General features: G+C 40.5%; 1 protein-coding gene across 1 annotated transcript; it reads left to right on the forward strand.

Moving 5' to 3' along the window:
• Positions 1-2,367: 2,367 nt before the first annotated feature.
• On the forward strand, positions 2,368-9,404 carry LOC135470740 (potassium voltage-gated channel protein Shaw-like). The gene is made up of 3 exons (XM_064749779.1): positions 2,368-2,602; positions 4,853-5,118; positions 8,421-9,404. Exons 1-3 carry the CDS (start codon positions 2,368-2,370, stop codon positions 9,333-9,335), a joined length of 1,416 nt encoding a protein of 471 aa, XP_064605849.1. The 3' UTR covers positions 9,336-9,404.
• The last annotated feature ends 2,730 nt before the right edge of the window (positions 9,405-12,134 follow it).

Genomic DNA, 12,134 nt, shown 5'->3' on the forward strand with positions numbered 1-12,134 from the left:
TGTCATATAATCTTATACCACAGGACTCTGGATTTAAACGGGGGGATTCGACTGTATGCCAGTATACAAAAATTGTTCATGACATATGCAGAAGTCTTGACAATGAAAATGACACCTGTTTACTACTTTTAGATGTCAGTAAGGCATTTGATAAAGTCTGGCATGATGGCATCCTGTTTAAGTTTGAGCAGCTAGGTATTGAAGATCCTCTACTTGCGTGGTTAAAAGATTATTTGTTGACAGAAAAATTAAGGTTTGCCTTAACGGCACAGAGTCGACGACTTGTCCCATATATGCTGGTGTCCCACAAGGCTCTGTATTGGGCCCTCTTCTCTTTTTAATTTTTGTTAATGATATTGATATGAATATTGAATGTAATATTAACATATTAGCAGATGACACATCCATGTCTGAAGAAATTTTAGACTTAGCAACATCTGAGGCTAAACTTAATCGTGATCTTGAACGTCTATCCAGCTGGGCTAGTCAATGGCTTGTGTCATTTAATGCTACCAAAACTCTTTATCTCCTAATATCATTGAAAAATAATCACTCACCTCCGAGATTGTATTTAGATGTGAAGAGCGTTCCGTCCCATAAACATCTCGGAATTATTCTGCAACACAATGGTAAATGGAATGAGCATGTAAGAGCTTTAGTTAAGAAAAGTAATATGAAATTGAGTATGATTAGTCGGGCCAGGCGAAAACTTACTATAAAGTATGTGACCACTCTGTACTTTGGCTTGATCAGGTCATCTATTGAATATGGAGACTTTCTATTTGACAACTGTAGCGTTTCAATATCCAACTCATTGGAAAATGTCCAACGCCGAGCAGCATTGTTATGAACAGGGGGCCTACGTCGAACTTCATATAAATCTCTTTTAAATGAACTAAAACCCTTATACAGCGTAGATCCAAGCGCATTCTGTTTTTTTCATAAAATCATCAAAGGGCTCTCTCCTCCATGCCTAAAAACCTTACTAACACAAAGGTATAACAGCGAAACAAATGCCTACATTCTTAGAATTAGACACCACTTTCGATTATTTAAATACCGAACTCAGATTTTCTCTTCTTCCTTCTTTCCCAAGACTACCAAAGAATGGAATTCATTGCCTATTCATATTCAAAACTCTTCATTGGAAACAGTTAAGAACTTTTTGTACTCTCAAACGGTATTAACCGTGATCTAACATCTATAACAAGTATAATGCATCTGACACCTTTCCCTCTGTGGAATGAGAATGGGACTGAGTGCTCTTCACGGTGACCTCTTTAAATATAACATTATCGAGGATCAGTCATGTATGTGAAAATGCATATCATTATTTCCTTGACTACCCTGCCACTCATAGAAAGCACATGCTAAAATGCATCTTTAGAATTATATCTCCTGGAGTTCACCGTTCTGTATTTTTGACTAGTTGTTCTAAACACATTTATACTATACTCTTATTTGGTTCACTTGAACTAAGCACGAATAATAATCAATTGATCTTAAAATCTGTACATAATTTTATAATCTTGTCCAATAGATTCACCATCCAAACCCAGCATTAATCCTCAATAAACGAATGAAGAATTACAATTACAATTATATCTCGCTCGCAGATAGAAAGGCATCAGTCGCCGACAAACTGAATGTTCTCAAACTGTTAAGTGGGAACACATATCCGTTTGTTACCATAAAAATTCAGCCTACCCTATTTCTTCGGCTTTGTCGCATGTTCACCAGATTCTGTTGTAAGCCTTTTTTGAGTGTATTTCTCTGTTTAAACAGAAAGAAGATATATTTTGTTGTGAAGCCATGATCTTGGCAAACACGCATGAGATACATTATCACCAAAGTGTAAAAATTGTCTTTAAAGTTACCGTTAAAATGCGATAAGGTTGAAGAAACAGGGCATTTTATCTGCCTTCCAGAATGGTCGATGCGCTAATCCATCAGTCGTCGACTAGTCAGCCCACATGTAAGTCTTGGAGTGAGGGGAAGAAGGTAAAAATGGTGACCGTTGGTTTCGCACGGAACCGTGTAGTCAGAGAGTCACACCATGTTTAAGTGCAAATGGAATACGGCAAATGCCCGCAAGCAGTGGTACAACGTGGAGGCAATGAGTGTAAGATAATGTCGTTTCTAGCACTGTGTCATGCATCCGTGTACGACACATGTTTAATTCAAAAGAACGCTGTTTATGTATAGTAGCGGTTTCAGGGCATATCACATTGTCTGATCCAGTTGCCTACTACTGGCGCGACCCATTAAGTGAGCGCGCGGAAGAGGGGCGGAGGGAAAAACAGGTGGGAATCAATAAAAGCTGAGTGAAGTCCTCCGCAAGCTTAGTCGCCTAGAGAAACGGCCAGCATGACGGCCACGCCGGATCGGCCGCAAAGACAGCCGATGGACTCCATAGACGAAAGACTTATCCTAAACGTGGGAGGGGTCCGTCACGAGACGCACGTGTCCACGTTACGCAACGTTCCCAGCACACGCCTTTCGCGCCTCTCCGAGACACACGTGCAGTCGCGCCAACAAGAGGAGTACTTCTTTGATCGCCACCCAGCCGTCTTTAACTCCGTCATCGACTTCTACCGAACAGGTGAGTTGTTCGAATGAGAATGGTTATCTGTAAGACACAGGCATTGAAATGGTTACATGCAAATCATGGTTACCTGTAAAACACCGTCAACGTACTATCTGCAACCATGTTTGTGTTTGAGGAACGATTTTTAGTAATAATATTTGTGTTCAATGATCAGCGTCTTTTTTTATAATCTCAGAAAGTGCCGACATTATCTGTGTTTGGACAAAACCGTATGTGGAAGAATGCATTTTTGTGTTTTGGCGTTACTGCGTTACTGGAATCAAGCGGTTTTGCCTTGACGATAGAATATTCTATGGAAATAAGTCGCTTACAATATATACACCTCAGATGAAGAGCATGCAGCTTGGCAGGACAGCCTACCACTGGTTATATCTGGCCACAGATTATTGGTGGAATATCACGTAACAGATCATTTTGGTAAAACGCCAGTAAAACGCAGGCCAATATGCATGTGCCTGTTTACAACAGCCAGCGTACAGCTGTAACGGTTGTCGATCGAACGGTGGATATTTGGGGAATTATTGGCCAAAATAACTAGCACCTTAATTTCATAATCATAAACCATGATGTGGTTTTAATTGTGACATCTAATGTCAATGGGAAAACCTCCTGTCTAGGCCCATCTGTTAGTATTAGACTGTCATTTATTGGAAATATCTTAAATGTATGTATGTAGGCCGACACCAACTTTTTGTGATCGTTAATCAAAGCTAGTGTGTAGGAGCAACATCTTAAAACCACGGACCTATATATTAACTTCACTTCAACGGACCGACTTTCGCTGACCTCAAATGCGTCCAGTGACTGAGCCGGATGCCAGTTCATGTCTAACAGAGATGCTATCTGATGTTCGTGGAATGCTGCTGCGCTGATTGTGGGCGTAATATTTAATTGAGGCGTTTCAAACACTCAGCAAGGCACACTTAATTATTAAAGGTTCTGCCTCACTGATCGTTACCCATGGACTGATCACAGAGAAAAATCTGCATTCGTCTTTTTTTTTATATATATATATAGCCATCAATACGAACTCGGGAGTACAACTATATTACCCAACAGCTTAGACGCATAAGTTTATATAGCACAACCTGTGTATATGGCTAATTATTTTGCAAATGTGTACATAACTAAACTGTTTAAAAGAACATTCACATACATTTATTTCCATTTGCAGAGTTTAAGAGTGACAAACTCACATTTTACATCTCAATTGAGGTGTGCTCCAAACGTTTAATCTATAATATTGAGAGGATACACCGCATATTTATCGTAAAAATCCATACTCACTAATCGAATCGGTATATACCGCTCAAATATCCAGAAGAGATACTTCAAAACTGAAGACTCGAGCATGTACTATTTACAGTGTTAAAATGATTCCAAGTTTTGAACAACTTATATAATGCGACTCACGATATGACTTTTAGGAACTTTAAAACTGACTTTGACGAAGCTGGTATTTTGTGAAAGGTAATTTTTTGTGTCATCTTAAATCAGTAAGAAATATTCGATTAGATTTGCGCTGATGGCTTATGTCCATGCCCAGCACTTCCGGTATAGTCTCTTTAAGACTGATGCGTGTTGTGTTCACGTAGGAACGTTGAAACTGAGTGATGTGTGTCAGTTGGCAGTGTCAGTAGGATAATACAACCTGTTTATTTTTGTACACCAATATTTTGTTAGGTAAAGAAAATGTCGAACAATCAGTTTTTAGTCTTTTGGGTGAAAAACACCAAAAAATGTTTCAGCTTCTTGTATCATACTATTGTAGCTGGCATATTCAGTGAGAAGTCATACGCCTAATAGCTCAACCTCACGGTGTTATCATCATGCTCTAATAAGTCGATTGTTCGGCGATCAATAATTCTGATCGAATTCATTTTGTTGCGGGGATTTGAATTACTTAGGATGATCAGTTACCATATTTCCACAGCGGTCTTGATCAGCCAATGAGGGCTTTGTCAATATCCTGGAATTACTTAACCCGCCATTATAACATCAGACTCAGTCGTACGCAACTCTCTTTAAGCTTCGAGTTCAGTCATCGAACTGGGAACAAAACCGCATTATGGACCGAGATGGGTCGAACATAAACTGCCGTTGTAACGACTTACATAACGGTAAATAGACATGGAGCTCCGAATGATCAGAAAAGAGTTCATCTAGTTTGAACTGAGACCCATAATTTCTAGTTGGAATAAATTGGAGGAATAAATGTTTGCTGATGTTAGATTGTCCTTCTAGGTGAACTGCATGTACCGCTGGACGTTTGCGGGGCGGTGGTCAAAAGGGAACTGGACTTTTGGCAAATTGATGAGTTTCAAATCCGAGCGTGTTGCTGGCGCCATTACCGCGTGTACATCGACAACCAGCGCATACTGGAGGCGTACAACACGAACCTGGGCATCGAACACGACGACTGCAGCTTGGACGACCTGACCGGCTGGAAGAGGTTCCAGATGAAAGTGTGGATCCTCCTGGATCACCCGCGCTCCTCTCGTGCCGCCATGGTGAGCTCAGATTTTGACATAACTGTTTATAACTATAGGTTTTGTCTAGTAAATGCTAAAGTGAGCGCACGGATCATGGATAGTATTAATGGCCAGTTCATCAAGAGCGAAACTTCGGCGGAGAATATCGTAGAGTGTTTTAGCTTATATCGAGAGAAACGTGCCAGGAAAAGCTATAGCTTATTGTATCAGCCAGCAGAAAACGAACCATCTGCATTTGATAAAGCAGATATTTGCAATATTCATGAAATCAATCTACACTCAATCTCAGTATCAATAGTTAATAACTCCTTCGGCGGCGGCAGTGAGTTGGCAGATATACAAAGCCAACAGTTTTTTGGGCAAGTCTCCTTTTCAAACTAACATTTGATGTCAGGTGAGCTGGTTAAACAATGGAGGTATTCGGGAGTTTGCTGAATTGATCATTATTCCCTTGCAATGTGGGAGTAATATCTTTTAGTTTGCTCACAAAACGTCTCGTAGACTGGAAATGAACAATGGGTTACAAAGCTTGAACCTGATCTACTCTACACAAGAAAGGTTCTTCATTACCATGTTAAGCAACTTAGGCCTAAGTCTTTACTTTCTCATTAATTTTTAAAATAAAGTACATGTAAGTCTTTACTACCTCGTTAATTTTTTAATGTAAGGTAGATTCGGGAAATTCAAAACCTAATTAATTACACAGCCCAGCTACCCGTTAATAAGGCTTAGCAAATAATTATTATAATCGTATTATTGAATTGAACCATCGGACCAAGAACTCAGCATCAAGCTGATTTTCACAATTTAGGTTTATAGCCAAATAAGTCACCATTACATGAACCAGCGGAGTTATATTGTATATGGCCATTGAATTTCGCTAAACGCTATAATGTGCGGTGCTATGGGTTATGTCAATCGAAACATGGATAGGGCAAGCTTTTCGCATGACGGTCAATTATGTTGCGCCCGCGGCGACGTCACGTGGGACAAAATGAGCAATCACGAGATGGTACTGTGGGTTAACACACAACACTCTCAAAGCCGGTAATGGATTATATGTTATTGTCATATAGCAAATTACACCTGTCCAGGGCATGAACCGACCGCGTGTAAGCTCAGCTTTCGTGTCACACCGACTCTTGAAGCTGATACATCACAGGGGTATTATAGCATGTACACTAAAAATATGATACAGGGCAACTCTCGTGGGGTTGATAGAGAATAACGCGTGGCAGTGCGTCCCCTCCACGAACACGAAGGCCTTGTGGACATAAATATAATCACGTGGAGTAAGCCAAAAATGTAGGTTCCCAATGCTCCAAACAAAAGATCGTTCATCAAATCGAAATAAAGTGGGTTATCCAGTTAGACGCACATACAGGACTGCGGTAAACGTTGATATCGGGGTCCATTATTCAGAATCATATGGGCATTTAAGTCAGGCTGTACAAGTTCAGTGGTATTGAGTCCTAGGAATAGCTAAGTCAGGCTGTATACGTTCAGTGGTATTGGTGCATAGGAACAGCTAAGTTAGACTGTATACGTTCAATGGTATTGGTGCCTAGGAAGAGTTAAGTCAGACTGTACATGTTCTATGGTATTAGGGCCTAGGAACAAGGAACAACTAAGTCAGGCTGTATACGTTCAGTGGTATTGGTGCCTAGGAACAGCTAAGTTAGACTGTATCCGTTCAATGGTATTGGTGCCTAGGAAGAGTTAAGTCAGACTGTACATGTTCTATGGTATTAGGGCCTAGGAACAATTAAGTCAGGCTGTATACGTTCAGTGGTATTGGTGCCTAGGAACAGCTAAGTCAGACCTTACACGTTTGACGGTATTGGGACCTAGGAACAGTTAAGTCAGGCTGTATACGTTCAGTGGTATTGGGGCCTAGGAACAGCTAAGTTAGACCTTACACGTTTGATGGTATTGAGACCTAGGAACAGCTAAGTCCGACAGCATCCGTTCAATGGTACTGGGGCCTAGGAAGAGTTAAGTCAAACTGCACACGTTTGAGGGTATTGAGGCCTAGAAAGAATTGTCAGACTGTACACGTTCAATGATATTGGGGAGTAGGAAGAGCTATATCAGACTGTACATGATCAATGGTATTTGGGCCTAGAAAGAGATAAATCAGACTGATATTGGGGCCTAGGAAGAGCTAAATCTGACTGCACACGTCCAGTGGTATTGGGGCCTAGGAGAGCTAAATCAGGCTGCACGCGTTCAGTGGTATTGGGGCCTAGGAAGCGCTAAATCACACTGCACACGTTCAATGGTATTGAGGCCTAGGAAGAATTAAGTCAGACTGTACATGTTAAATGGTATTGGGGCCTAAGAAGAGCTAAATCAGATTGCACACGTTCAATGGTATTGGGGCCTAGGAAGAGCTAAATCAGACTGCACACGTTCAAAGGTATTGGGGCCTAGGAAGAGATAAATCAGATTGCACACGTTCAATGGTATTGGGCCTAAGAAGAGCTAAATCAGATTGCACACGTTCAATGGTATTGGGGCCTAGGAAGAGATAAATCAGACTGCACACGTTCAAAGGTATTGGGGCCTAGGAAGAGTCATTGGTATTTAGGTCGATTGTTCAGAGTGCTAGGGGCAGTCAGACTTATTGCTGTATATTTTGGTGTTGAGCCCGACTCTTCAGAAAATCATGACTCATCCTTTGTGTTCAAATAAAAAAAAATCACAAATTTAGCAAGTTAATCTGTTTTGAAGGTTTGAAATTAAGATAAGATAGTGTAGCCTATGTGTTATGCCTAAGTTATCATTCTTATCCTCCGGTCAGGATCTTGCCATCCCATATGTTTGCAATTCTTGTCACTTCACAACATCGGTTCCATTCCTAACCAGACATAGTCACTTTATCCCCAATCAAAATCCGTCAGTCAATTAATCAGTCTTTCAGGCTCTATATCTGTCATCAGTACAAATACATACCTTGCATAAGGTTCGTTGAAGACCGTGCATTCGCCTTTCGGCAATTCGGAGTGCAAATATGTAACTTGCAAAGCCGGTGGTTTTCTACCCACCGTACTACGGTTTCCTCCACTAAAGCAATGAACCTACAATGTATCAACCAATCAATCAATCGATCAATCAATCAATCAATTCCCTTCAGTTTTCGAGAATTCAGCCTTCTGCGGCTGGACTGAGGGCTTGTGTCAAGAGGTGAGGTGTCTTTGGTTTCCACCACCCAAATACAGAAATAAATTCTCATCTAATGAAAAAAAAAAACAACTTAACTACTTAAAACAAAACACATATATAATGTCGTTATCGCAGGTGTTTTTTGTAATTTACAGATATACGGCATCACCTCTTTCTTCTTCGTGATTCTGTCCATCTTAGGGTTCTGTTTGGAGACGCTTCCCAGTCTCCGGCCCCAGAGCGTCACCGCACTCGCTAACGCCACCAGTAGACCAGAGTGCGATGGAAAAGCTCGCGATCAAATGCTTCGCTGGGAGCCTAATATCTTTCTGAACATCATCGACATTATCTGTACCGTGTTTTTCACGCTGGAACTGATCTGCAGATTTACCTTCGCCCCAAACAAGCTCAAGTTCATTAAGTCCGCCATGAACATCATCGATATAATAGCCCTCGTTCCACTCTACGTGCAGTTCGTTCTCAACATAATCGACATTGAATACTGCTACATGAGTGAGAGGCTCGTGTTCGAGGTGATGTTCATTCTGAGGATAATCCGGATGTTCAGGATATTCCATTTGGTCAAACATTACCAGGCGTTAAAGATATTAGTTTGTGCTTTGCGAGCAAGCACCCACGAGCTGCTCATGCTTCTCATATTTATGATTATTGGCATGTTGATATTCGCAAGTATGATTTACTATGCAGAAAGAGAAGACGTTGTCAACCCCGGCAAGACGTTTGCGACGATACCCGTTGGCTTTTGGTGGGCCATCATAACCATGACGACAGTGGGTTACGGAGACGTCTTCCCTAAATCGTCCCTGGGGTATCTCGTGGGTGCCGGGTGCGCGGTCTGTGGGGTGCTGATGCTGGCTCTTACCATCCCCGTCATATCCAACAATTTCACCCTTTTTTACACCCACGTACGGTCACGCTCGGAAGTGCCGAAGGGCACACGAATCAAGTCTCCTGAGGAAGTCGTCCTAGAACCCATCGTGACTATGCAGAGGAAACATTCTGGGTGCTTTATTCACAAGTGTGTTGTCAGAAATCCACGTAACAGTTGACCATATACTTAATTGTGTTTCATTCTAAACTAAGTACAAGATGTAATGACCTCGTGAATAATGAATACATCTCAGGCCCCGAACGCTCCAGATTGACACATTCAGTATTTTACTCTGACGCACTACATTAAAAAAGTCCAAATTTGAACTTATCGGTGTCAAGACCCATAGATGTGCATGTTGCACTGTTTTGAGGCTAGGACCATCAGAGTATGATGAACGTCTACCGTTGGACGGGATAATTTAAAGATATTGTTTATGAAACTTATTAACGCTCAGGCCATATTTTGAATTTTAATGGCGGTCATTAGTAGTCAATTCAGAATGTTCCTGGATACCAGAATCCTGGAAATGTTACCTGTATATATCACAAGGTATGGATAACTATGCTTATAAAATGCCAGTATGGGGCCGATTCCGCAAATTTTCACTTATTACCGCAAGATTAAAGGGATAAGGAATCGACTCTGATTGGCTGATAATGGAGATAGGGTTTCCTGGGTTAAACCCTTAAACTTTGGTCACGTTTGAATAAATCTGCCATACCTAAAATTCAGCTTAAGCTAGGCTTAGCCTGGACTGGCCTATCTCTCACACCAGCCTATCAGATAAACGGCTCTATATCTCTTTGAAATTTAAATTACATCATGATGTGTATATTCTCGGGAGTTGAGATTATGAGCGACTGGCCTAAACATAACACTTATTAGCTGGTCACAGCTTCAACGTCTTTATCCATATAAAATATTAATAAGCGATTTAAGCACATTTTAAATTTTGACTACAATTCAAACTGACTTTGTGGGCTCGGCCTCAGACATTTAACCTATGCACTAAGTTCACAGGACATGCGATAAAACGAATGTGAGATTTAACAAATGTCTGCGTCATGCATGTTTGTTAAGAATATGCTTGTATATTATAAAGCCACGCGTACTGTTAAATACGTTATCAATTTCAGGGTTAAGATTTTCCTGTTTTCACATATTCATCTTTTGTATACTGTATTACATTGAAACGAAAAACACTATTTTTGTTGCCATATATACAATTGTGTTATACTCACATAATCACAAAGTGGACTTGGACTTTTACCCTTTTAACGATGGGAATGGAGGCGAATGGAATGTAAATTTTATTTGTCTCAGGTTAACTGATCGGCGGACGATCTCCACAGGACGGCATTCAAGCTCTCCCAAAGATGACTAGCCCCATATTTCTACCTTCAAGTCTGAAGAGTAATGCACTTAGCCTTCAAAACCGCAAGACACGACAACTTGGCACTCGTCGGTCCTGTTAATTAATTAATTTATTTGATGAGTTGCGCTCAAAAATTATTTTTTGATACGTGAGAGGTCAGCTTTATGCCCAGACAGCGCTATAAACATGTGGGACATTGCAATTGGCCTACTAAAAAGAGTCCTCGTCAATATACGACCGAAACAAAGAAATCTCAGTATTTAATTTTAAAAAGATTAGACAGAAGATTTTTCAGAAAAAAACTCGAACAACGCAAAAACCAATCGAAAGGTTATTGTTATTTTAGAGTAGCTTGAATAATTACATTTCACATAATATCAGCCTCATCTGTGCACGTGTTGCCGTTTTGCAAAATTGGCAATAAAGTTCCTAAAATTTAAAAAGCAGGTAGTATAACATACCGCTATGATGGATGGATGGAACCTGGATGACGCTCGCTTCTCATCCATCCTCAGTAGTAAACAATGTAAATGGTAAACAAACTTACTATGCATACACTGTCAGGACTGCGAATCTTTCCACACTTCATTAAATTGAAAGAAACTTTTCAAACACTGATGAATTGAAACTATGCCACACAGCACTGACCTTGATGAAACTAGCTAAACAGCATTGAACTGATTGAAACTAAGTTGCCACACAGCACTGACCTGCCTGAATTTAGAAATGTTGTCACAAACTGTTATTGGAGTGAGAACTTGGCTGGCAGCGTTATTCTGGATGAAGCTTGCCTCACAGCATTAACGTGGATGAAACTTGACTCACACCACTAATGTGAGTGAAACTTATCTCACATTATTAAAGCGGATGAAACTTGCCTCAGATTATTAACGTGGATGTAACTTGTATCACATCATTAACATGGATGAAACTTACCTTACATTATTAACGTGGATGGAATTTGCCTCACATTATGAACGTAGATGAAAGCTGCCTCACAGCTTTAATGTCGGTGAAATTTGCCTTAAATCATTAACGTGGATGAAACTTACCTCACACCATTAACGTGGATGAAACTTTCCTCACATTATTAACCTGGATGAAACTTCATCAAAAGTAGAAGTCTTGGAAAGGTAGCATAGTGTGGAAAAATCACTACGCCTTGTTAAGCGAGTGGAAATTAGCCCAACAACATTAACATGGATGAAACTTACTGCACAGCTTTAACGTAGATGAAACTTGCCTTACAGCATTCACGTGGATGAAATTTGATTCACGGTTTCAGCATGGATGAAACTTGCCTCACATCCTTAATTGGATGATACTTGCTTCACGCCTTTAACGTGGATGCTTTGTATGAACATATTGGAAATTGTCCTCAACGTTATGCATTAATCAGTTTTATTGATTAAAGCTTGAAATTCTTGGCGAGAGTGCACAAAATGTCAGGTAGTGATGAGGCTACTGGTCACGTGCCTCTGACGTAAATTTCTAACTGTAGATACTCTTTCAAAGCTGCTAGCGTAAGTAGGTCCAGATCTTGACTAACAGGCTCTTTCGACATTTTTATGACAGGTAGTATCAACCTTAATGGATACA

Source organism: Liolophura sinensis, chromosome 7, assembly GCF_032854445.1.
Source record: "Liolophura sinensis isolate JHLJ2023 chromosome 7, CUHK_Ljap_v2, whole genome shotgun sequence".
Lineage (NCBI taxonomy): Eukaryota > Metazoa > Mollusca > Polyplacophora > Chitonida > Chitonidae > Liolophura > Liolophura sinensis.